The 27575-nt window shown below is 40.7% G+C and overlaps 1 protein-coding gene across 3 annotated transcripts in view; it reads right to left on the bottom strand.

Annotated features, from left to right (window-relative positions):
• PCSK1 (proprotein convertase subtilisin/kexin type 1) overlaps window positions 1-25111 on the bottom strand; it is a 43114-nt gene extending 18003 nt beyond the window's left edge. The window contains exons 1-9 of one of the 3 annotated variants that reach the window (XM_002744754.7): window positions 24726-25111; window positions 21094-21198; window positions 17690-17800; window positions 15355-15501; window positions 13957-14033; window positions 8100-8188; window positions 4735-4907; window positions 2815-3027; window positions 291-391 (exon numbers count right to left, since the gene is read on the bottom strand). In XM_002744754.7, coding sequence (XP_002744800.3) covers window positions 291-391; window positions 2815-3027; window positions 4735-4907; window positions 8100-8188; window positions 13957-14033; window positions 15355-15501; window positions 17690-17800; window positions 21094-21198; window positions 24726-24905 — 1196 coding nt within the window. In that variant the 5' untranslated portion in view covers window positions 24906-25111. Of the gene's footprint in view, window positions 1-290; window positions 392-2814; window positions 3028-4734; window positions 4908-8099; window positions 8189-13956; window positions 14034-15354; window positions 15502-17689; window positions 17801-21093; window positions 21199-22995; window positions 23587-24121; window positions 24322-24725 lie in introns of those variants that run through there. The other 2 variants (XM_017969776.4, XM_008991781.5) reach the window with 2 other exon arrangements.
• Window positions 25112-27575: the final 2464 nt, after the last annotated feature.

The raw sequence follows: 27575 nt of genomic DNA, 5'->3' as shown, positions 1-27575 counted from the left end.
AGGTCAAAGAATATTGACTTAGGAGAAAGTACATTTAATATAGTGTAGAATGGATTTTAAAAACAGAATACAAAATAATGTCTATATTAGGATCCCAATTTTGTAAGATGTGTGTGTGTTAAATCTACACTGAGATGTCAGCTATGGTTAGTGACCTCAAAGTGGCAGGAAAGCACTTTTTTTGCAGTATTCCAAAATTTCTTCTGTAACTGTGTATTCAGAAAAAAAAAATGTTATTAAAAAGGAGAATCAGGCTTTGTAAAGGTGACTAGAAGCTTTCTGGGCCTTACTTTGCTTCCAGGGCCAGAGCGAAGATGCCAGCAGCCAGAGGTGCGGAGGCCGAGGTGCCTGTGTGCGTCTCCGTGCAGTCATTGTGCAGGTCAGCGCTAGTCTGGATGGCGTCAGGAAGGAGAGAAAGACGGGGAGAACACGTGAGGAGTGTGAGCCTGTCTCAGGGGTTAATGGTACCAAAGGCTGCATCTGCTATGACCATGAAACTCAGCTGATTCGATTGCCTACTTTCTCCTCTAAACCACGGGCGGATGTTCGCCATCTGCTATTTTAGTTCACTCTCCTCTATATGCAACTTTTCCGTAATTCTGGCAGCAAGATGCCTTTTCTGGGGATAAAGTACTCCCACTATGAATATTTTCTTTTCTGAGATTCCCAAACGAAATGCTGTCTATAAAAAACAAAGTTTCAAAATCACTGTGAATCATGCTGGCCCATTAATCATCAGGTCCATTGTGTTTGGTCTGGCATATTTAGAAATTCTGTCTCATACAAAATTCCCTTTTGCCTTCAGATTGACATTTGGCTGCCTCTTCAGCTCAAGGATATGAAGCCATCCTGGTCTTAGCCATTTGAACTACTTGCACAAAAAATGCTTAATATGTAGTTTGCACTCACTGTTGACTAGATTTGATACCATGAGTTGGTGTCCACATTTGCACTTTGAGGAAAATGCTGGGTCTTTAAAGTGTGCTGGACTTAGTTCTGGGTTCAGATTCTCTAACAGATTTGTCCTCAGGCAAGTCGTTTGGCTCCCCATCTGTAAAATGTGATTTATAATCCCTGACTCACATGCTGAGACTTAACCAAAATGTTCTCTGTGAAAGTATTTTTACATGATTTTTCTTGCAAGTAAGGAATTACCCTGGCTAACTTTAGGGTAATGAAGAGATTGCTGAGAAGAAGGGAAGAAACTAAGAAGACTTCCTGTCTGCCTTAAGGACCACAGCACTGCTGGTTGGGCCAAGGGATTACTAACAAGACACCCACCCAGGCTCCAGCACTGAAGTTCTAACTCGAGATTTCGATGTGTGGGAAGGAGGTGTAAAAAAATAATTTGTTCTATTATCACCTCCACTGGCTTCCTGCTTGGAGTTGCTGAATTTCTCAAGTTATAATGGCTCCATTCCTCAGAGGGCTGCGGAAGCAAGGTTGCCCTTTTTACCTGTTGACGCAAGCAAACCCCCAGAGATGACTATGCTGGGAAAAAGGTTTGCGTAAGAAAAAGGTTATGTTACTGAGACTGTCTCAAATAGAATCCACCAGCTGTCTCTCCTAAGGCTGGCTTTCTTAAGGAGGGAGTTTTACAAAGATAGAAAACCTTTCTTCTGCTTCAGTGCAGGGTAGCCCAGATAAGGAACAGTCTATGAAATGGTGATTCTAAAATGCCTAACAGGCCATTTTCTAAAGGCAGCTCTGGATACCCAGGAAATGACAACAGCCAGGGGCTCTGAAGACAAGTGGGGCAAATGTCTGATATGCCCCTTTCAAAAGCTGTAAAATATGCCTGCCGTAAAAACCCCTGGGTAGAATGTCACTGTCTATTACTTGAGTAGCTGAAGAGATGCTCATGAGAAGCAGGCCCACACTTCGAAATTGAGACCACTGCTTCACTGACTAAACTAGGTTGCTGAAGAGTAATCCTAGACGAATGCAGAAGATGACATTCGTGCTGACAATTTTGTTGAGGTGCCATGAATAGGATCTTGCACACATTCCAAGGTCATTATTATAGGGTTTATCCAACCTCTAATTAGATCATGAGCTGCTATTTCCTTGAGATAGGGTCTATATACTTTAGCTATTTGGTTCTTTCTGCCTCAGGAGTCAAACTGAGGGCTTTACATTTTTAAATTAAAAGTGCCTCCTTTTGTTCTCAAAGCTCCTAAATGCCCCTCCAGCATCATGCCCTTGAAGGGAAATCCAGTAATTGCCCTTGGCCTTCTTACTCATGGAAGCAAAGGCACAGGCAAGTGAGGGCTGCAGGAGCTCTCTGAGCATACAACGTCCAGAGCTGCTTACCCAGATGCTGAGCAGTTCACCTCAGGGACACTGAGACTATTTTCCTGCAGGTCGTCCATTTTGAGGGCATAGCTGGTGTAGACTCTGTATTTTTATCATCTGCTACAGGGCAAGTCAGACTATATCCCTGCTATTAAAGGATCAGCAAGTACAAGGGTGATAAAGCCCAACAACCCTGAAATCTCCTTTAAGGATGTTTCCAGGGAGGCATCAGACAAGCAGAAGACATTTGGAGTCTCGGCTGTGTGTAATGACAGGTTTGGTGGCTTCTCAAGGCTGGGTTTAAAAATGACAGAGGGGAAGATCATCTTGGCAGAAGTGTCATTATCCCTGGAGAGAAAATTTTCTGATGGGTGCCAGCCTTTCAAGTAAGTAAGCCTGAGTCTCCCCAGCTGAGACATCAAGCGAATCAATCCTACCAAAGGTCAGTTAGGGGGATCATTTTGCATGCATGCCACGCTCTTCTACCTAAGCAGAGAGAAATAGACAAAAGCAACATACGATTCGCTGGTCGGTGTAATCCCCGCTGCTGTAAGAGGTGGCCAGCGTGGAGGAGCACTTCTCAGCATACCAGGGGGACAGGCCTTGCTGGGAGGCACTGCTGATGGAGATGGTGTAGATGCTGTCTGTGTAGCCATCACAGTCACAATTATCTCCCTGACGCCCCCCGTTTCCCGAAGCCCAGACGAAGATGGACCCCTTCCCCTGTCTCCCCTAAAGGAAAAGCCAGAATGCATATCATCTGTTATCATCTATTGGGGTCACTGTTATATTCCAATAAAATCTCCAACAAACACATGTGTGAGATTCTCAGAGATAGCTATTTGGGATTTATCTTCAAGTCCAGGTCTTTTGGCTTCAATGGTGGAAATCTCACAAGGCTGTGTGTTATAAGCCACTGGACTGTGGCCCTGCCAGTCTCAGCCCTCCTGGGGTAGGAATGAGTGCACGCTTCTCTTTCTCATGCAGATTCAGAATCTAGGCTTTTGCACTTACTCATATTTTCCCACCCTTCTCTTGGTTTATGTCACTGCACTTGAACCTTTGAACTTCCTCTCTTTCTGCTTGAATCTTCTGGCTGACTGATAGAATGACAAAATTAGGGTTTATTCAGATCTGCCTTGCAGCTGCATTAAAAGGGACTCTTCAATTGAATGGAACTTGTCAAGGCCGCCCTTTCTATGATTTTTCAATTTGTGCTCGCCAGAGTTTCTACTTTTGTTTCATCCTGTGGCGCACAAGGCTTTAGAATCTGTGCAGGAATACAGTAAATCCGAGTGACAGAGCAACCCAGCCAAGGCACGGGTATTCAACAGGCACGTGCAGAGCAGAAGGCAGCACGTTTCTGAACCTGAAGAGCATTTCCAGAGCACTTGGAAGAAGTCTGGGTAGTATTTTACTAGTGTAAAATTCTGAAAGCAGCAGGAAAATGAGGAAGGAGAAAGAAATGTCCAGAAATACTTTTAAAATAAGTATGCTAAAAGTAATAAATTTCTATTCAACCTCAGACCCAAATAGGGAAAACTCATTTTATTTATTTGTTTTTATTTTTATTTTTGAGACAGGATCTCATTCTGTCACCCAGGCTGGAGTGCAAATGGTGTAATCTCAGCTCACTGCAACCTCCGCCTTCTGGGTTCAAGCAATTCTCATGCCTCAGCCTCCTGAGTAGAGGAGATTATAGGCGCCTAAGGAGTCTAAGTTGAGACCACAGTTTTACTGTTTAAACTAGGTTGCAAAAGAACACAACCTAGTTACAGCTGGCTAATTTCTGTGTTTTTAGTAGAGGTGGGATTTCTCCATGTTGGCCAGGCTGGTCTCAAACTCCTGGCTTCAAGTGATCTGCCTGCCTCTCAAAGTGATCTGCACTTTGGCCTCTCAAAGTGCTGGGATTATAGGTATGAGCCACCGCGCCTGGCCACATATAGGGAAGACTTTCTTAACCCTTAACTTTCATCCCTCTGAGGAGTGATTTGGCTATCTAAGTGCATTTAAAATTGTAGGCCGGGCACAGTGAATCACAGCTGTAATCCCAGCACCTTGGGAGGCCAAGGCAGGTTGATCATGAGGTCAGGAGATTAACATCATCCCGACCAACATGGTAAAACCCCATCTCTATTAAAATACAAAATAATTAGCCAGGAATGGTGGTGCATGCCTATAGTCCCAGCTAGTTGGGAGGCTGAGGCAGGGGAATTTCTTGAACCCAGGAGGTGGAGATTGCAGCAAGCTGAGACTGTGCACTGACTGAACTCCAGCCTGATGACAGAGTGAGACTCAATCTCAAAAAAAAAAAAATTGTAAAGGCTTTGCTAAGAAATCTACAACAATGTTTTTCTACATAACCTAAGTGTTCTTTCTTTCTCTTCATATCCAAATGGTAAAGTTTCACTTCTTGTGGATCTACGTTAAGCATCTTACCTGTTTGACACCATATTCAAAAGCCTTCTGAGCTAGCCGGCCAGGCCCCTCCACAGTTTTCCCATCATCATTAGGGCCCCAGCTTGCACTATAAATATCCACGTGTCCAGGATTGAATCCAATTGAACTGGCCTCAATAGCATCCGTCACAATGCCATCCAGCATTCTTATGCCTGAGAAACAAAATAAACAAACACACACAAGGTCAATGTCAGTATGTACATGGACAAAGGCCCAATCCTCTTACTATTTGTATTTTTAAAGGACTTTAAGAGTCAAAAACCAGGTAACTGCTAGATGTCCCCAATTTCTGTAACCCAGCTACTGATACCACAGAAAGAAGGATCATGCCACTACCCTCATAAGCTTTCTTGTCGCACTTTAGAGATAATACTAAGTAATAGTGTAGGCAGCTGTGATTTTTTTTTTTTTTTTTTTTTTTGTCTCACTCAAGGCTCTGTTTCTAGTAGTACCACTGGGCATTGAGTTTGAAGTGAAGCAGCATCCTTAGATGAAAGGAAGTGGCTGTGGTTGTTGTCAATTACAAAATGTTTGATCTCCATCCCACCCCAATTAAATGGCACAATAGCATTCAGAAAGACCCTAAAGCAGCCTTCTCACAATGCACCTGCTCATGGCTGTCTCACAAATGACTGTGGCTCCAGTGCCACAGGAAGGACTTTGGAGAGGAAAGCATGTAGCTTAAAAAGATCTAGCCACAACAGAAAACTAATGAATAGGGAAAGCACTCTTGTTTCCAAGCCCTGATTAAAAATAGCCCAGAGGCCATCCTTTCATGTGTTTGCTAAGAAACATTTTCAAGAAACATGCTTCCTTTTCTTCTAAATAATCTCAAGGATGAAATCATTGCCATGGATTTCACTCCCAAGGGGGAATCATTTTTCATCAGGACAATATAGATGTGGTAGCTCTTTGTGCTTTCCAACAGGCTGTCACCCATCATCAGAATTATGAATTCAAGAGCCAGGAAGGCAAAAGCAATCTGGACAGATTACAGGCAGCTACCTGCTTATTTCTGGCCTCAGGCTCATAATGCAATGGAGTGCACAGCCTTCGATTTTCACAGTTGTTTACTATGGAGCAAAAAGTAAAATGATATATAATTGACATGATCAGTGAAAGCTGTATTTGTAAAAAAGAAATTGTTTAAAAATGCATCTAGGGCCAAGTGTGTTGGCTCACACCTATAATCCCAGCACTTAGGGAGGCCAAGGTGGGTGGGTCACTTGAGGCCAGGAGTTCAAGACCAGCCTGGCCAACATGGAGAAACCCTCTTTGTACTAAAAATACAAAAATTAGCTGGGCATGGCGACACACACCTATAATCCCAGCTACTTGGGAGGCTGAGGCAGGGAAATTGCTTGAACCTGAGAGGCAGAGGTTGCAGTGAGCCACGATTGCACCACTGCACTCCGACCTGGGCAACAGAGTGAGACTCAGTCTCAAAAAACTGTATTTAGAAAAAAAATTCCAGCTCTGTTACTTACTAGCTGTGGAATCTTGGGCAAGCCACTTACCCCTCTGTGCCTCAGTTTCTTCAACTGTAAAATGGAGATGATAACAGCTCATGTGAATTCAGGAGAGTCTATATACAGCCACCATTTCATAGGCTTTACATGTATGAACTCATCTAAACCTTACAATCACCATTTGAGGTGGGTGCTGTAATTCTCCTCACTTTATAAATGGAGAGATTGAGGCCAGGGAGGGACAATGACTTGCTCAAGGTCACAGAGCTTGAAATAGGAGAGCCAGAATTTCAGTCCTACCAATCTAGCCCCCAAATCTGTTAACCACCAGGTTACACTGCCTGTAATATGTTGTAGAGTAAGTAAATGACACACAGTAGGTGCTTAGTAAATGAAGATTATTGGTAAAAAATAAAAATAAAACCTTTGGGGCTAGACCATCAAAGAATGGAGTAATGAAAAAAATGAGTAGGCTTGGAATTGGGTTTCAGTTCTACACTGCCACAAACTAGCTGTTGTTACCTGGAGCAGCTTGCTTCTAATTCTTCCTCTACAAAATGAAGTGATCAGATGATTCTTTCACAAACTATAGCAGTTTAATTCATTATGACTTAAAGAGTGAACTGTTTTACCAGTTGATTACATAATTTGTGCTTCTGCCTTTATTTTTTAAAAAAATTAACAGAACACTTTGAAGATGTTAGTATCAAAGGAATCAGGAATGACACTTAAAATTCTAAAAGTGCCCTGTGTTCATGACAGATGTATTACATGTCAGGATGTATATTTATTTTGTTTCTAAAAAGGAATACATAACCAGATGCAAGGTGTACTCATGTAGAGTTTAATGGGATTTTATTGTAATTGACAATTGATTTTTTTTGCGATCATAGTTTTTGAAAACCGAACTAAACTTGAAGCTCACAACATAATGTGAATGCCTGTGGCAGGGACAGCATAAAGAGAAGAGACCATTTTCATCTTCTCTGTTGTTCCCTGCAGATCCACTTTCTACTCTTCTCCATTAGAACATGGACCGCAGCAATGGGCTCTCTCTTCCCATTGGGTTCAGCCAACTGAAGACCCCTGCAAGAGGGTGGGTATCAAGAGGAGAATGAGGTGCCTGTGCACCTGGATCCCCTTTGTCTAGAAGTAGATCTGCTGTTGTACTCAAGGCCTATCCAGCGGCTTTCTCCTGTGACCACGGTTTTCCCTCTGTTTGCTGGCGACTTTTCCTTCCCTTTGCTTCTTAAGGCTAAAGGTGGTAACATCTGTCAACCACTTGTTGGCCCCTTGTTGGTTTTCTCAAACTTTTGTAAACAGTTTCTTTATTAAAATGTCCTCAGTTGCCCTAATGCAGCTTACCATGTGTTTCCCCATAAAGACACTGATGAAAACAATTAGAGATTCTACTTCCTCGCTATCAAAGATAAAATTTGGCTACTTAATGTAATAATTATGTATTTTTTTTAATTTTGAAGTTGTTCTTTGCTAAAAAGTGAAGGACTTCTACAGAATTGAGAGGCAGGAAAGGTCTTTGCCTAAATTTACCTCCTCCTTCTGTTTCCTAAGCAAGCACTCAATAAGAAACCATTCTAAATCAGAACACAGAGAAAATTAGATTTGGTTCATATGCTAGTCAACATTTCCACATTTTTTTTCCTGCAGAAAAATGGATATTTTCAGCTATCCATTTTCTAGGAATCCATATCTATTGATTTGTTTGCAAATCATATTCAAGTCCTGTAGCAAGTTTTGCATGGAACTCTTTTTTTCTCCAGTTGTTAAAAGGAAATTTTACCCTCCCCCATTTACAATATGAGATGTAAGCCTCACATTAAAGTGCCAAACTATAGGGACAATTCTCTGTTTTACCTCCAACTTTGGAATTGTATGCAACTCCAACCCCACATTTGTGATTATTTGCTTGCATGGCAATTTCTCCTGCACATCTGGTCCCATGTCTGAGGATTAAAAAATAAGAATTATAAAACATACAGGAGAACAAACATTTGTTTTGCACATGAATGAATTCATGAGGCATAGATATATTAACTTTTTGTCAGTCTTGTTACTGTCTTTTCAAAAAAAATTAGTATAAAATAAAGCTTATGTTCAGATGAAGGGCACAAGTACTAGAGCCAAAGTATGTGACTTCTGCCATCCACTAAGGGTATAACCTTAGGTAAGTTGCTTGTCCTCAAAGGCTTGGTCACATGACAGATTATATGTAAAGCATTTAGAACAGTGGCTGGCAGATAGTAAGAAGCCAGTAAGTGTTAACTATTGATACTATTATAAGAACTCTGACATTCAGAAACAATTTCAAAGAAATGGTTCTGCTTTATACTTTTTGGTAGCTGGCTCCTCATTTTTCTCCCTAGTGACTGCCTTGGGTTAGGTTATCCTTGATCAACCTTAGTAGGATATGCTAGAACAACATCCCCTATTAAGCCCTCCTCGTTTCCTCTAAATATATGGCACACTAAAATGTCTGAAGATTATCTGTTCCAAGAGGAGCTTGAGATATTTGCAAGACATTACCAGCTAATTGGAAAGCCAAGATGCTCCTGAAACCCCAACTGGGCCCAGAAGCCTGAACATGATTGGTTTTGCAGTCAAGCAAAGAGGGCAATTTATGATTTCAGAGTATTTGGAAGAAAATTGCATCTTCAAAACACCAAATTCCACAACTAAAGCATCAAATCTAAAATTCCGAGGATAATTGTCTTTTCCCACCACCCTCTTGACTCAAGAGAGCCAATAAGCCAAAAGTCCATTAATGCGAATTCATTTATTTTATGATTTTATTCTATTGTGGAAACAACACAGAATGGTATAAAAGCTACTGGAGGCTTGGAGGAGCCTACCAGATATACCAACATAGAGAAAAAGAGAGGAAGGGTTAGCTCTGGGGAATAATGTCAGCCAGTTACATTTCAAGTCTACTAAACTAGCCATCTATTAATTCAGCATAGCATGGAATACAAAATTCCTAAATTGACTGGGCCATCCAGAAGAATTGTTTGACTTCTCTTTTTCCTAAGGTTGCAAAGATGATTTTCTCATCTCCTTCCACAAAATAAGATTCCTGCTCCTTCATGTTAATCCTGGTTAGGAATTCTAAGTCAGGACAATATAATTATCTTTAACTCAACATATTCCCTGATGCAGCAAACACCTGCTTCTTTTATGTATGCTAGCTCTTTCCTGTTTGGGGAAGTGGTCCTCCTGACTTTTTGTGATTTTTTTTCAATCATTAGGCTCCTCCTCTCAGGGAGCTTTCAAGGACTGATACAGATTATAGGGGAGAAACCCTACTCTTTCTTAGGAATCATGAGCTTGAAGTTCCAGGTGAGTCACATGGGTCTTGCTCTGCCAGGCAGAATTCTACTGAGTGAAGCCAAGTGGAGGCGAGCAGCACTAGAGTTGGAAATAGAGTGCTTGGTGTCCTGAGAACATACTGTCTGAGTTCTCGGATCTTGCAACATCAGAAACGAGAACATCCCTTGGGTGAATATTTTTTAAATCCCTATCATACTTAATCTTTGAGTTAGAATTCTTTCATTTGCACCTGAAGCTGTCTTGACCACACCCATTCCCTAAGAAAAGTGTGCACATCTGAACATACAGAAGGCACCTTGCTTTCTGGATGGCTAACACTCTTTGCCTTAATAGGAGGAGTAATTCAGTTGTCGTCTCTGAGAAATGTACTTCTAGAAGTCACCACTGCCTTCTTATATATTTTCATGTGTACAGGATGGGAGACAGGGTTCAGAATAGCAAAAGAATCCAGTGCAAGTCTGAAGCTTGAGCCAACAGAATCAACCTGCTGACAGACATCCCCAGGGTAGTTCTTTGTCCTAAAATATAATGCAGTGTGACAGCACCTATTATTTATTTCTCCTTGTATATGGAGGACTATTTCCTAGTGAGAGCGGCAGGAGGATCATGGTACAAATATGTGTTGACATGTTTTCCTCCTCTTATCCTCAGGTTCCACCTGCAAACATTGAGAGAAAGAGACTTTATGAAGGTGTTCCTATGTCATTCTTCATAGACCTGTAGCTCTTTCTCTTTTCTAAGTGAGGTGCTTCAGTAAAAGAACTCTCTATTGTCTTAGAACAATGGTAGTAACTGGCATTTAAGCAGAATGATGTGTTTAAAAATTATTCCACCAGATAGTTTAAATACTACCCTTATTCTGGTTAAAATATCCTTGTCACACTTGTTATTTAACCAGAAAAACAATCTGTAATTGGTGTTGAAATACTGAATACAGATTTATGCTGGCTTAGTAGTAAGTGTTACCTGCACTGTTAAGATTTTATTATTTAGTGATTCCTCTTTTGACTTTCAGAGTAGCATTCAGTTGTGGCTTCTATTAATCTCATTTACATGGTAATAAAAGACAATAGCAATACAGATAGTTTGAAGAGATAATACCCTTGGAATTGGGGTATAATACCTTTCCAATTGCTGTAAAGGCCAAGACAAAATGGGGCCATTCATTTTCCAAACCTAAGGGATTTATGTCTGACAACATGCTGGAAGACAACTCGATTTTTTTATTATACCTTTTGATAAATGATAAAAGCCACCTTTTTGGTTGATAGTCAAGAGGATCCTGAGAGAGAGTTGCTCATTATGTCATTTCTAAATAGCAGGTTCTGAACTGGCTCAGAAAATTGACTTGTCTTTGCTGCTCCCAGCGGAGATACTATTCTTGTCATGTTGATTTCTCACTGAAAGAAGGTCTAACTCAGTTACCAAATGAGAAGCTGTGATCATCATCATCCTCATCACAGCAAACACTTATTTAATTTTTTATGTGCCAATGTCCAAGCCATATATGTGTATATGTCCAAGTCAAATACCCTTGTCACACATGTTATTTAACTCATATATATACACACACACACACATATATACACACACACACACACATATGGCTTAAATAATGTGTGACAAGCATATTCTAATGAAAATAAGAGTAGTATTTAAACTATCTTGTGGAATAATTTTTAAACAAATCAATTTGTTTAAATGCCAGATATACAGATAGAGATATAATCTACTTCACTGTGTTAGAGGTATTAAGTGAGTTTATATATGTAAGTATATATATATATATATATATATATATATAACTCAATAAAGTATTATACATAATATATAATACAACATATAGAAACTCAATACCTCACTTTATATACATATATATAAATATAAAGTCATAGAACTCACTCATATAAACACATATAAATACAAACTCACTTAATACCTCTAACTCAAGGAAGTAGGTATTCATTTTCAAAAGATGATAAAACCTAAGCACGAAGAAGTTAAATAATTTGCTCAAGATCACCCAACTGTTAAGTGGCAGATCTAATATTTGATGTAAATTTGGCTCCCAAGTCTGCTCTCAACTGTTGGGCTATGCCATGCTCTCTCACTGCTATGTGGAAGGTTCAGAGTAGACTATGCTCTAGAAGAGCTTTCAGGCACAGAACAAATAGCATCATATGGGCTGCTTCCCTGGGGCCCTTGGAGCTCTCTGAGTTCAGGAAAATTTTATTTTATTATAATTGTATATATGAAACAATAATTATAAATGATGTGCTGTGAGATCCCCTTTGTTTTGAAGAAGGTTTGAGTGTTCCATCTCCTGACTGGAAAAACTCCAGAGAATATCATTTCATCAAGAATTTGGCCACTATGCAGCCGTCACACAAGTTATCACCCACACTGTATCCTGGGACCAGACCCAGGATCTGCCTGGAAGGACCATATACTGCCTAGGAAAGAGCCAGAGCCTCCAGCTAAGTTTCCTCAACTGCACCCAAGTGTCTGGGAACAGATTTCCCTTAGTCTTAACCAAGGTGGTAGAATGAAAGTTGTTTCTACTCCATTCTAAGAAGGCTAGCACTTTTTTCCAAGTACTTATTACCATTTCCTCAGGAAGTTCATTTAAGAAACACAGGAAGAAGGTGCATTGTCTCCCATTTTAGGGGAAGAAAATGAAGTGGAGGCAGAGAGAGGTAAGTGATTTCCCCAAGAGCACCCTCTACACTGGGAATTGGCAAAGCCATAACTTCATTACAAGGCTGTGCCCCTGAAGAGTAGATGTCCCTACTGGTCCTACATTATCCTGCTTCAGAAACATAGCAAAAAGTTTGTCTGAGGGTCCGCTGTAAGCTTTCAGACAATCCCACTTTCTTCCCAGGGTACCCCTGCCAGTGGGTCCTCTTCTACTTTTACTGGAATGTTTTCACCTCTAAGGGGTATTTGCGGTTAACCCCTTCGTTCAATCTCAAAGAAATAAATGGTACTGAATGAAGTCGTACCTTTGAACTATCCACAAGCCTCCCACTCTCCCCAAGGAAGAAATAAACACCCTGATGTTTAGGCTAAGTCCAGGTGCCTAGCCTCCCATCCTGGGGTTTGTGGCTTTCTGGAGAGGGCACAATCCAAAGAAAGAAATAACTTCAGTTCAATATTACTGCACCAGCCACTTGGGAGTTCTGAGGGAGAATAAGGGAGGGAGAGAGAGAGAAAGAAAGAGGAAGAGAGAGAGAAAGAGAGAGAGAGAGAGAGGGAGAGGGGGAGAGAGAGAGAGAGAGAGAGAGAGAGAGAGAGAGAGAGAGAGAGAGAGAGAGAGAGAGAGAGAGAGAAAGAAAGAGAGAGAGACACTTGTCTGACTCAAGTCGGGTAACAGTCCAAGAGACAGAGCCATACAGAGAGAAAAGAGAAGCACTTCATGTGACATATACCAAGAGCTATTAGATGCTTAGCTTTTTCCATCCTTACTTGTAAGCCCTAATTTTGTAGCAGCAAGCCCTAATATTGACCTTGGCTTTGATCATTTTGGTGCAAGTCTCTTCTACGTAGAGAAAATGAAGAGGAAAGTTTGAATGTCTTCTTGATGTCTGTCACAACACTGGTAAGAACAAAGATGTTTTCTCCCATGGGCATAGACACTTTGAGGGTCCACATGCCCCCAAAGTTTCTTTGGAGCTAGGAGAGAGGTTGAAAGTCTCTTCTCTCTGGGTCTTTCTTTGGCCTCTCCCTTTACAAGTTCTTGCTCTTGGCCTCTTTCACCATAATGTGGCTTCAAAGGAAAGCAAAATAATCTGGGAGTCGAGTGCTGTCTCCTCTCTCTTCCCTATGACCTTACAGCAGCAGGAACTCTGGAGAAGACTGCCAGCTGGCTCAATGCCCTGGAGACTGTGCTCGATTCAGGGGCCAGAACTTAGAAGTATTTCTCTTGTCTGGAGTCTGGCCATTCTCTTTGGAGAGAACTGGTGACGGTGATTGTAGCTACCATCGGAAGTTGTGGGCATTGTTCATATCTATTTCTTTACATATATTACTTGGCATAACTAACATCAAGCATGTTGCTAAAAGTAAAAAATCCCTAGAGGAATGGAGGGGAGGGGTGTACTCTTTATGTCTCAAACATTCTTTCTAAAGCTTCAACAGTTCAGTAACACTTGAGAGGAGAATTTCATAATGTAACAAGTTTAATGTAAATAAGGTTCTATAAACCAAAGGGAATATAAAAATAGAAACTTTGATTTCTGTTTTAAAAGCAACAAAATATTGTGTTATGATGTTGTGCATTAACGTTTTCTGAGGGCTGAAATGTGGATGAAATGTATGGTATGATTTTCGCAAACAAGATAAAAGCATTGTAAAGTACTTCATTTCATACAAATGCACCTTTACTCACTTGTTCTCATTTGTGGGATCATATCGGGGAAATGGATCATGGTCATTATCATTAAAATCATAGCTAGCATCTGGATCCTAAAGAGACAACAAAAATAACACTGTGGCATTATAAAAACAAAAAAAATCACTTCCCAGGCCTCTTACCCTATGCCTTGTTATCCTGGCCGATCGCTCAAAAGCCTGCATTTCAACGTTTCTGGCCAAGTCACTGAATATTTATTATACCCACAAACCAGGCAGAGATGATGAACACAGCCAGGTGAGCCAGCATTCAACTCTCAGTGAATGTTCCCAAGCCTATGGTTCATAGGCAACTTGTAGGATATTGGAGCTGGAAGGAATTAGAGTTTACTTAGTTCAGTCACCTTCGGTTTTCAGATGAGAAAATTGAGGCCCAGAGAAGTTAAATGATTTCCCTAAGGCCATAAAGCTACTTGGTGACACTTGGACACTCATCTCTCTTATGAATATAGGTGCAAAGAGGTGGCTGAGAGCGGGACTCAGGTCCATGGTGATCTCCTTCAGCCTCCCAGGCACACTAAATAAACATGTAATTTAATTCAAGAGAGGGTGCTTGAAATTCAAGACAAGCTTCCAGGTTCCACTCCCTTTTCCAGCCCACCTCCCACATACCATTACTGCTACTTTTCAATAATTTCCACATCTTTTGATCATTCCTTATTTCTACACTGTGCCAGTATTTTTCCTTCTCTTTTCCTTTGCTCTTTAGCTTGGAGTTATAGCTGGGGAATGTTGAACAGGTGGAAAGGATGAGAGAAAAACAAGGGACAACCTTAAAGATGAAACACCAGCCCCCTGATCTAAAGACCTAAGATATATGATGGCATCCATATTGTATCATAGACCAGAAACAATGAAGCAAATTGTTTTTATTTATTTATTTTCCCATTTCTAGAAAACCTTTCCTTTCTCAGCTTGGCATATCTGCCTTTGGTGGTATTCACTTTGGATTTTCATGGAAGGAACCACATTCATATAATTTTAGAATGTCAAGGATACAGGCCCATAAAAGAGGTAAGGAGGGAAACTGTGAAAATGATCTCGGGCAACAGGCTTGATTTGATTACTTTAATGCCCCATACACTGAGCAACTCTAAGTCACTGGATTTTAGTAATTTAATTGGTGTAGGTACTGCCCCTCCTCCCAGTACATATACTTTTGTACAATTTTTGACCCCACTGAATTATTTCAATCCCCACTGGTATAGAATAAGTTCATTTAAGCTACTGGGAAGTTGGGGAAGGGACAAAACCTTGGCCCATAACCCCAGGGACTGACACCACAGCAGCATCCCCTTGAAAAGAAGGGAAGCCCCAACTGTGTGTCTGCACAGAGAGCTCCCCAAGTCACAGTCACGAGAAGGCATACACTTACATAGTTGGCATAAATGTCCGTGTGATTCCACTCCAAGCCATCATCCAGTACAGTGATAACAACTCCTTTGCCCGTAATGCCTTTTTGCCAAACAGGTATCACATGAAGGTCCAGCTTGGGCAGGGCTGCTGTCATCCTGGTATCTTGCTGGTAAAGAAAAGACAAGAACCATTGGTAAAACTATAATTTGCTTGCTACAAAATGGGCACTTAAGTTCCAACCTGGAGACCCATCTTTCTTTTTCCTTGGGTCACTCTACTGTTTAGAAGAAGCAAATTCGGTGAAATGAGAAGCAAAGTTGAGAGTAGGGCCAAATGATCCCCCAGCATGCAGCTCTTCTCCCCATTGTCCCAATGGACATCACTTGAAAGGATGAATCACCTGCGCTCCTTCTCTTTGAACTACATGGCTTTGAAGAATTTTATCCCTAAATTTCTTTCATTTATAATAACATGCTCAAGCCTTTCATCTATGGAAGCTTTATTTGATAGTCTATGTTTTCATCTCCCCCAAAATCCGGATCCTCCGTTGCCACATTGAGCTCTCAATATATTGTTTGGTGCATAGTCATTCACCAATGTTTTAGAATTTTTCTTCTAAAAGAAAAGGCAGAACCTGGAATGCTCAGGAGACTGATTGCCTCAGGAATTGCAATGTACTAGCCTATTTTTAAGCATGAGTGATTTAGGGTGTATCTGTGAGAGGAGATTCAGTTTTCCTTTTCAAATACATTTTCTGATAGTGTGTAGGACTATACAGGAGAATAGTTGGGTAGCAAGGGAACACATTTCTAAGCATGTGGGAGAGAGATAGTAAAGGAATCCCAGGTACCTGGTGAAAGGGTCAATAAGAAATCTATAAATAACAACAATAAAAGGTGTCAGGAAAAGAAGTGCCCTCTTGGTGTTGTGCCCTCCTCCCCATAAAGAGGTTGGGGTGGGGTGACAAGTATTTACCAGGCTGGTATGAAGCCGAATCATAGGAGGCTGGAACTACACACAGATTGTTGGCTAAAGTCAGAGAAGAAGGCCTCTATGTCAGTTGCAGGAGCAATTATACAGTGTAGTTGTTAAGAGTGTGGACTCTGGAGTCATGAATTATGGTCCCATCACTAGCAGCCATGGATTTTAGCAAATTATTCTACTTTCCAATATCTCTGTTTTTCCATCTATTATATTGGCATAATTACTATTTCTACAACACAGATAATCATGAGAACAAAATGAATTAATTCATATCAAACACTTAGAATAGTGTTCGCCACACAGGGAATGCACAAGTGTTAACTGATAAGTCTCTTCTGCTGCAATGAGCAAGTACTTAAGATAGTGGCAAGAGGCCTGGCATGGTGGCTCATGCCTGTAATCCTAGCACTTTGGGAGGCTTAGGTGGGTGGATCACCTGAGATCAGGAGTTCAAGACCAGCCTGACCCACATGGTGAAACCCCGTCTCCCCTAAAAATACAAAAATTAGCCAGGTGGTGATGGGCTCCTGTAATCCCAGCTACTCCGGAGGCTGAGGCAGGAAAATTGCTTGAACCCAGGAGGCGAAGGTTGCAGTGAGCTGAGATCACACCACTGCACTCCAGCCCAAAGAAAGAAAAGAAAATACAGCGTCAAGAGAAACTGATCCCCTTTTCCATTCATTATGCAACAAGAGTATCTAAGCCTTAGCTTATGTTTGTCAAGAAAAATAATCTTTTATAAAATTCTCAACAATAAATCCTTCTATTAGCATATAGTGCTACCAAACAGACGTAACATTAAACAGAAGAAAGGACACCCTGAACATAGACAGAAACATTTAACAATTTCTCCACTTAAGGATTTGGTAACTATCTTAAAGGTAGAATGGTTTGCACATCTAGACATTTGCAATAGACTTTTCTTGTGTTCCCTCTTTTAGCCTCGTTATCTGTGTCATGTAAGAATTGTCATTCAGAGTTGTATATGCCACATTGTGTTCACTATACTCTGTCAGGGCCTTAAAGGGTTCTCAAGAATAACTTTAACCAAATGAGATTTTTGCCATGAGTACTGTTTTTTGGAACCCCTAATCTGTGAGACATGATTTTTCTGCATTTACCCCAAATACACTTAAGAAGCCAAAAGACAACAACCTCTCTCTTCACAGAAGCTAAAGATCTCTGTTTCAGACATCTTTACTCAGCAAAACAGAAGAGGCAGCTCAAGAAGATGCCATCAGCCCTAATCTCCAGATCATATAGCTCCCTATGAAATTCTCCATCATAAAAAAAATCCATGTTGCAAATGTAACAATATAAAGAAGACAGGTCCCAGAGCCCACCCACACAGTCCTTCTATAGGTACTTACCAAGTACCATTGCTGATTCCACATGGGATCATTGAAGAGATTTACTGCTGAGTCTCTTAGAGCTGAACGTTTATTTCTTTCTTTTTCATACTGTTGTTCAGCCCATATCACCTACAAGAATTTTTATAGCAAGAAAATCAAAAGTCAAATATCCATCTCTGTATCTTTCCTCTAACTATCCTGCAGTATCCTTTCCAACAGAGTTCAGGCAGCTCTGCAGTATTTTCATTTGACTACAGATCAAAACTGGCACCTCATTGAGAAGAAGGGATTGCCCACTGGGGAGATGAACATTTCCTCTATTACAGTAAAGTGCACCTTCAGGGGGAGGAGAAGCAGTCAGTGAAATGATAATTCCCTCAAATTATTTACATTGTGGTTATAGTGGAAGCAAAAGTTCAGTCTCCTTTTATCAGCAAATGGACCATAATACTCATTTTTATATTGAGGTTTCAGGGCTCCATGGATGAAAATTTGTCTGCTTTTGTGGAGTGAGTCAACAAGCCTTATAACTGCTGTTATAATGCTCTTAGAGATTAATTTCTCTTTCTTTACATACAAAAGGTAGAAATTGCAAATATTTTATAAAATAAGAATGGTGCTATATCTTTGCAAAATTGAAACTCTGCCTCCCCTGTGCTTCAACCTCTGCTTAAAAGTACTTAATATGAGAAACAGATCCTGGGTGATGAATGAGTACTACTGACCACGCACACTTACCATTAATTCAGTCTCATGTATTATGCAAAGAGATCTGACAATATGAAAATTACCTGCCCCATATTTACAGCATAATCCTATTATACTTGAAGGCTTGAGAGAGTGAGGGGCTCCCTTGTAGTTATATTCATTATGAGATAATTCTATGCTCTTATTTTTCTTGGTGGCATGACTATTTCCTACCCAAAGCACATCTTTTCTGCTGTATACATGATGACAATTCAGTGTATGGTGGAATCTTGTTAATGTGAGAGTATTCATGAATCAGTTCCAAAAATACAAACTGGAAAATAATTTGCAACTGAAGGATAAAACCATTCACTAAGACTGTCCTGGATTTTCAATTAAAAAATATACTGCAAACCTATTAAAAATAATGGGAAGAACTTGAAAGCTAGAAATTAGTCACTACGATTTATTTTTAAAGTGCTTGTATTTTCAAGCTTCATTGTTTTGGCTTAAAATACCTCAATGCTTGGAATGCTGCCCAACATCTGAGTTGATCTCTGGAAGCTGAGTGCTAGGGAACAAATACTAATCTTTGAGGTAGAGAGTCACTTACACTTGGAGATTTTATTACCAGACTTGTAAAGATATACTATAGCTGCATTTCACAGGGCTAATTTGAAGGAATATTATCCTCCATCAAAAAAAGAGCAATAAAATGAAAACCAAGAGCAATTTTTTAGAAATGGTATATAAGAGGAGACACTCGACCATCTGATCAGACAAACATCCACTTGTAAAAGACAGTGTTATGATTAATGTCATTAACTCAGAATCACATATTAATTTCTACAAGAGCAGGCTGAATGGCATAGAGGAAAATTGATAATGTCTTTCTATTATGCATAATAGGTATCATGTACTTAATTATAAATATACTTTTGATCTGGAAAGAGCATTAAAGATCATCTACTTCAACCTTCCAATACAAGTTTCTATGGTTCCAGAATGGTTCCTAAAATAAAATTATTCTTGAGCTAATTTTTTACAGTTATACCTGTGCTGGAGACTAAATTCTTAGCCTTTTTTCATAATGTCTTGAGGTTCCTCCCCAAAATCAGCTATCAAGGGGATAGCTGATTCTACTCTAAAGAGTAGAATGGATCATCTGTTCATTTTCATGTGATATTTTGAGTAAGAATAACAGTTAGGTATGCTCTACTCTGTCAGTTTCCTCCTATGAAAATGAGAAGAGAGATCAGTTTAACTTCCATGTGCATTAATGGGCATGCAGTTTGGGCATGCATTTAGGTAAAGAATGAAATCTCTCTCCTGGTTAGCCCAGGGAATAAGCCTAGCCAGAGTGCTGGAAGTTGTTCTGCTTTTCAGAGCCCACACGTGATGAGCTCTTTGCCTTGAAGTGAGTCAGGGAAGACCTCAGTGGACAAGAAGCTTCTGTAATAAGGTCAAGGGCCTCTGATTTGTCTCCTACATCAAGCAATAACTTGACAAAAAGAGCCAGCCATAGGTGTAGATGAGCTATAGGGTCACGGTCCATGGTCCTAATACAGAATTGTTAGGATTTGCTTGTTTCTTTTACATTTGAACACTGACACAAGCTATTCACTACTCTTAAAATTTGTCTTTTTCTTCTTCTTTTTAAAATTCTATCAGCTTCAGAATGAATAAAACAGCAAATTATTTTACAGGTTTCATTAATTCCATCTACTTTCAACAGTTCTATTACCTTTCTGACACTTTATATATATATAAATATATTTTTATATATTTTTTTCCTGAGAAGTTGAAATGATGTTTTTAATTCTCTCACCAAGAGGATCTCTCACCATAATTCTCCAGGGTGTCCTAGGCAACAAAAAATCATGTACACAGATATCAGGCCAATCAGGGTAAATTTTTTCCAGTATGGCATATGCTTGAGAAAAGGCAACTGAAATTTACAATAATCCAGATATAGTTAACATTTTCTGATGTGTTTGCTGACCTTGAAAATAGACTTCAAAATCAATAGGTACATTAGCTATATATTCAAATTGCCTCTACCTTATTTACTTGTATTTATTACACACATTTGCTTCTGTTACCTAGTCAGTGAACTGGGATACAAACAAGGATAAAAAGAGATCAGATGGTTTGGATCCAGCCATAGAATGCTTCTGGAAGACTTGGATTTACAGCTCTCTCATAAACAACTAGCTGCTTATATAGCAAAACCAAATAGAAATAATAGACTGTTTTTCAGTTACACTGAAATGTTATTGAAAGTAAGGCTTATGTATTTCTTTGGTGTCCCCACACTGGTGTTAAAGTGTTTGGTACATAATTGGTACCTAACAAAAGGTTGTTGATTGTATTGTCAAACATTTTTATTAGTGCTGCCCCTTCATTTTAAATATTCATTTTTATGCTCTTAGACTGAATTTGTGTGTGTACATATAAAATTAATTTTAGATACATATATATAACTCTGTATAAGATATAATTAAAGTACATATTTTTGTGTATAAATTAACCTTAGCTCAACCAATCCAACCCAATTTTGTTATTATTATATGCAATTATAATTTTATAGAAAGAAATTAGAAACATTACAGATAAAAAATCTTGGTCACAATAAAAAGAATCACATTTCCAAAATGCTTCTGTTCTTATTAGAAATTAATAAAGAAAGCAGATAAGTTAGAGTATTGGTTTGAAGACAAATGTACAACACTTACACGATCATCATCAGATAATCTCTTAGTGATATGAAGGGCACTCCTTCGAGACCTTCTGGGATGGTTTTTATGTTTGAATAAGTAGTGATTTTCAAGTGAACCAATCTACAAAAGGAAAGAATTAAAATAAATATCCACTTTCCCAAGCAAGTGTATATGGATTAGCTTAAAACTCAGCTAACTTAAAGATAGGCAACTTTTATTAAGCCCATTCCTTGTAGCAGAAGTTAACTTTTTAAAAACATTTATTTTAAGTTCAGGGCTACAAGTAAAGGTTTGTCACCCAGGTAAACGTTTGTCATGGGTTTTTTTGTACAGATTATTTCATCACCCAGCCGTTAAGCCTAGTACCCATTAGTTATTTTTATTGATCCCTTCCCTTCTCCCACCCTCCACCCTTCAAAAGGCTCCAGTATGTGTTGTTCTCTTCTATGTATTTATGTGTTCTCATCATTTAGCTTATTTATGAGTGAGAACATGCAATACTGGCTTTCTGTTCTGTGTTAATTTGCCAAGAGTAATGGCCTCCAGCTTCATCCACAGTCTTCATGAAGAAGGCCCTGATAGTGGTTTTGAGATGACCCTCAGAATATGATGGCTCGGACTCACAGTATATCCACTAGCTCACAGTGGGAGGCTAGTGATGCTTCTATTTTACACACATTGGAGGAAATACATGTTTTTTTGTGTGTGACAATATCATATTTAAAATGCTCATTTAATCAAATATATCTGGTCAAAGAACAATTGTAGTAAGCAGGCAAACACCTGGGATACTGTTTATGGTCAGAGCCTCTTTCCACTAAAATAAATTATTGTTGTTATAAAATGTAGCCATTTAATCCATGGTGACAATTGTTATTAGCTACTATTAGTGATCATTTGATTTTCCACTAATTCAAGGCTTCAGAGAAGAACATGCTACATTTAGGCAGGTGTTCCACTTTAGAGTGTGTATACTTCTCTGGGTAGCTATTGAAATATTTGATTCATTTAGAACTGTATTCATTGTTCGTCTGAGCTAGTCTCCCTTTACTCAGTACTAAATTTGGAGCTACCAAATCCTCTAGATAACCCTGCATTTTTAATATACAACAGTATGTTACAGAAGAACCATGTTCTTTAAATTGGTGGTTCTTATCGCCTAGAGAATTTTAAAATAGAGATGGTTAGGCCCTGCTCTAAGCCTGAACTTCAGTGAATCTTCCTACAAGCTGTCAATGGAATTGGGGTGAGAAATCAGTAGCCACAGAAAAAGATCACCAATGCTTAGCCCTGTTTTTTTTTTCTGTCAGCTGGTTTTTCTTCTTGTCATTACCTTAATCCAAGCTTTATCCTGAGGCAGTAAGGTGCCCAATATAGTAATGCTAAATTAGTGTTCGTAATATTAAACAAAAAGAGAAATAAGCGGAACCAGGAAAGCGCCATCAGTCTTCTACAAAGAATTACTATTCTAATAAAATAATTTTTGTTAAATTTGTTATAAAGTCTTTGTTAGTAATGCCTTTTTAACTAAAAATGGCTAGGGAAAAATAGTATTATAAATCATATGTAAATATAGATGGCTTTTCCCCACTATTTTCTAATGCTTTTGTGACTATGCTATCCCATACCCAAAGATCCTCCCAAGAATGTTGATGTATTGTTTTTTACTATTAAGATTTATGTCTGTTTATTTTGAAAAGCAATTCTCACATTGAGTGGCCCAGGTTTAGATACATGCCTAGAGCTAACAGGTGGGAAAGAGAAGAGGGATTTAGTTTTTGCTTCCTTCCCCAGTCTCCTCCTACACGGTTACTATTGCTGTTTAACCTTTCCGTAGCTGCTGAAGGAATACACAATTAAACCCCCAGTTTCTACCCCATAGGACATACATGATTTTCATGATGCCACAGTACTCACCAGCACAATTTCATCTGCTACTCGCCTTCCCTTTGAGTCTCAAAAATTCCCAACAATTGAGAGCAATTAACAGACTTACTACTAAGCTGTATTATGTCTCACTGTTTTCCCACAAGCTGTTTTCTATGCCTGGACTGTCTTCTCCAATCTCATTATGTTCTCCTGACAACCTCTGACTCCTCTTCTCCGGACAAATATTTTCTCCTTTGGGCAGTTTTCGCTCACCCCTCCAAAATTCCCTTCCACTTTCATTCCTTCAACCAATGAATATCCAGACTCCAAGTACAACTTCTATTATTACACAAATTACAATCAGTTGCAGTCATTTGTCTCTAAGCTAGTCTCCTCTAGAGTCTTGATTACGTGAGAGCGTTTCTTTCCCTCCTCTATTCCTCAGCCCCTAACAGGGTGCTTGGCACAAGGGCAAGGGCTGGCCGAAAGCTAAAGACTCATCTGCTCCTAGGACACCAGGAAGCCAATCTGCACTGATTTTCCTGCCGAGCATTTCAAAGACAATTTGGTTTATAAAGTTGAGAATAAAGCCTCGAGCAAGAGAAGGCGAATTCCCCAGCGGGTTAGATCCACAGAATCGCCAACGCCCCCGCCGATTACTCATCCGTGACTTCAGCGGCGTCAGAACCACCACCTCCAGGAAAAAAAAAAAAAAAAAAAAAAAAAAAACGCGCCAAAATGTTTTACAACTCCCTCCTCCCCCGCTTCTATGCAGACCAACTTCCCAAGCAGAGGGCAAGGGCTTGATTCACAGTCAAAGAAAGGAAAGCTCTAGCTTAGAAGTCACACTCCCTAGGGTCCCCTCGGAATCGCTCGGCTATAAGCAGTCTCCCACTTAATGTCTTCACGTCCACCCACCTCCAACCAGCTATCTATTGACCAAGGCTCCGCTTGGACAGGCAACAATAAGCTGAAATTCCCGAGAAAACGATTACGTACTTGGCTAAAGAACAAGAAAAAAACAGATCCCTTCCCCACAGTCAGTTCGGCATCTCGACCCTGCATTGGGACTGGCCGGGGAAAGTTATAAAGCTTGGACTTTACAAGTTCCCAGTGAAAATCCGGAGCTCCCAAGAGAGGCGTGGAGATAGATGGTCCTGTATCTTTAACCCACCATTTCTCCCCGCAGCGTCCCAGGCTACTCCGCGGCCTCCCAACCTCCTGGTCGCGAATCCCAGCGGCTGGCACTCTTCCAATGCCCTGGGCGTGCCCTTAAAGGCTGCCAGGGCGGACAGCCCCAAGCCTGCTTAGCCCCTTGCCTCAGGACTTGGATCTGATGCTGCCATATTGAAAAGAAGGCAACAGCCGGCTCCCGACGCAGACCGCCTGAGTCGGGGGATGGAGCGCACTGCTTCTCCCGGGGGCGCTCGGTTGGTGAGAGCTGGAGTGCATCTCAAGTTCCCATAACAAGCTTGGAGGGATTTTTTCTTCCAAACCGCGCGGGAACGGATTTCAATTCTAGAGCGGACAACAGTAAGCATAAGCCCTACCCAGCTGCAGCGGCTTCCTTCTGCTTGGCTGCACCCAGCCCAAACAGTAAATAATGCAAGCTTTCTCTCTCTCCTAGCGCGCCAGGGGCGAGAGCGGGAGCAGCTCCTTGTTCTTTGCTACACTGGGCTCCAGAGAGTGCAACCTGGGGCTCCCACTTGGAAGACCGCGCTCCAGTCCCGCTTGTCTCCTGGGGCCCCAGAAAGTTTCTTGAAAGTGGAAACTCTTACCTGTCCCAAAAGGTCATAGCCCAGCTCCTCGGCGATGGCCGAGGCTGCTTCCGGGCCCCCGGGGATCTCCGCCGCCCATTCATTGACAAATTGCCTTTTCGCTTTTGCACTGTTCAATGCACACCAAGCGCAAAAGAGGGCGAAAGCAGTGCACTGCAGAGTCCAGGCTCTTCGCTCCATGGCTCACACACTCGCTTGAAGACGATTGGGAACGGAAGAGGAGAAAGAAGCAAGACAGGAGAAAAGCCAGACAGACTCCCCCTTCCCACCCTCGGGCTCTGGACCGCTCCTGGCTCCTGGTTGCTCTGCGAAGAGCTAGGAGGCGCGCGAGGAGAGGCTGGGCGGCGGCGAGCGCTCAGTGAAGCGCTTTGGTCTCCAGGCTGAGTGGAGCCCCAGCCCTTCCCAGCCAGGATGGAAATGAGTGTTTACACGTCAAATCGACGAAAGCCATCTCTTGACGTCAGATCTACCTGGACTAAGATCTGAATGGTATTCCCAGCGGGGTGGAGAAGCGGCTAAAATAAGCAGCCAGGGATTAGGAAAAGGAAGGAACTATTTGCTGGGATCACTTAAGTCTGCTCCCTATCTCCCCATAAATTCTGTACCGTGAGAAACATCTTCACTTTTCAAAGAGAAGTGTCCCCATTTGAGTATAACTACCAAGAATCAAAGGCTGGGAGTGCTTTTTCTCAGTATTTGCTTTATTATCTCATGGGGGTGGGGTAATGGGGAGATGACAGGATTCTTATAATGACCCTTTGAGTATCAGCACCTGCTATGGAGGACAAGGCTCTTAGGTCTTTCAAATCAGAGAGAGACTAGGAGGGTAAGCAGAAGAAGAGAAGCTACTACTGTCCAAATTCTGTTCTAACTTGTCTAAGAAAATGAGCATGTCTCCGAGACAATGTTAAAGCAATACTTTTAAAAATGAATTTTAACCATTCAAACCACCTTAGTTTACAAGTTTGCTTCCTCCTCCCTTTTGTTTCTCAACCTTAATAAAACAATATCAATAGTTTACTCCAGACATCGCGAAGCCAGCGCCACCACCACCGTTTACGGTGTTTATCAGTAAAATGATTAATCATGTGATTTTTAAAAAAGGTATTTCTAAGAATTTGTCAACAAGGGGACCTAGGGTCCCAAAGCTGTTGTGTTGACTCAGGGAGGGAAATAACAGTTTTTATTTACCCCGACTTTCCATTTTTCCCTCAGTAGAGCTCTTCACTTTGGTGCTGAACTGGAACTGTGCCATTACTTTCCCATAAAATGCACAATGCCTTTTTGTGGAAAAATGGTTTCCTGTGGACGGAGAACAGGCAAACATCTAAACGAACCCTCCACCCCTCACCCGAGGGAAATGAATTCAGTTTCCCATGGTGCTGCCTATTCGAATCCTGAGTTTAAACCCTGCGGGAGATACCAGCGCCTAGTATTCAGCACCGAGGTCTGGACAGCGACACACGCAAGACTGCTGCAGGAGCTGGTCTGTCTCTTCTGAGCACCGTAAGACCTCCACCCTTCTGTGGCTGACCAGCACCAAGCTGTATTCCTTTTGATATGTGCCTTTCCCTCTTTTGAAGAGCAAAATAGAAAATTGGCCGCAGGGGGGAGTGTGGTTAGGTTCATGATCGTGACAACTTGTGTCCAGCTCTTGGGAACGTGTTGGACTCAGGCCAAAAGTAAAATAGCCGGGAGGTGAAAGTGAGAGTGTGCGGCATCTGGGAAAATTTTGTTTTAAGCTCAACCGCCTGAGGGCGCGATCTATACTGGAGAAATAGAAGAGGAGAAGGTTGAAAAGAAAGCATATGAACAGGTGGAGAAAGGAAGCAAGAGATGTTCCTTACAAGAAGCAAATGAGACAAGACTTAGTGGAGGATGGGTCTCCGTAGTGCTAATTTTTCATTTGTCTCCACTTTTGCAGAAATGTGCACTAGAGAATTTCTTTAAACATAAAGCATCTTTACAAAAACAAATGGCAATGTTAATAAGCCCTGTGATATGGTTAAGTGTTTTACAATAATATAATTCACATGAGATGAAATGGAATGGCCTCTGGTTCATAGCTTTGTTGTCTGTTTTGTAAATCTACATGTGTGAATGTTGATGGCTAGGTAAGCTGTCTTTTCCTCAGCCTGAGTTGTGGCCTCAAGCTCTCAAGGGTGTTTCATACTCACAGCAGACAGATGCTTACTGTGCACTAGCAAGGCAAGAGAAGCCCAGGGCAAATGCTTTATAATGGTAGATGTGTCAGAGGAGAAACATATTTGTCCTTTTCTTATTATTGTCCAAGTAAATCAGTTTGGCAGAGTGTTGGCAATAGGATCAGTGTCTCTCTCATTAATGAGGCATTTGTCTTAAATTGAGCACCACATAAACTTGGAATAAACATTTGGTTTATATACCTAATAGGGCAAACCAAACTCTCACAAAAATAAGGCAATCTCCTCATCCACACAATACATATATCAGTAACTTAATCCACTATTGTCTGACTGTTATCCTGTGAACCTCTTCGCCAGAACTTCTGGCATGCAGAAGAAATGAATTTCTGCCGAGATTAGAGGTGCAAGTAGACTTAGAATCTACTTTAACTTTTTGTACCAAGGGATAGTCATATCCTGATTTGTAGATCATGGTAGTAACCTCCAGGCCCATCATTGTTATATTTCATATCATGAATTGGAAGAGCCAATTATCACCCTTAAGTTGGTTTTAATAGCATTTGATTCATGTAATTAATTTATATAAGAAACCGGATACTCCAGAAACTAAAGAGGACATGTTTCCATTATAAGTTATCAAATGAGTGCCATGCCTCTTTCATGACTGCTCACAACTGCCCAGTGA

The sequence above is a fragment of the Callithrix jacchus genome, chromosome 2 (genome assembly GCF_049354715.1).
Source record: "Callithrix jacchus isolate 240 chromosome 2, calJac240_pri, whole genome shotgun sequence".
NCBI lineage: Eukaryota > Metazoa > Chordata > Mammalia > Primates > Cebidae > Callithrix > Callithrix jacchus.
The sequence above is the reverse complement of the archived record's forward strand: the minus strand, read 5'-3'. Positions and strand labels throughout refer to the sequence as shown.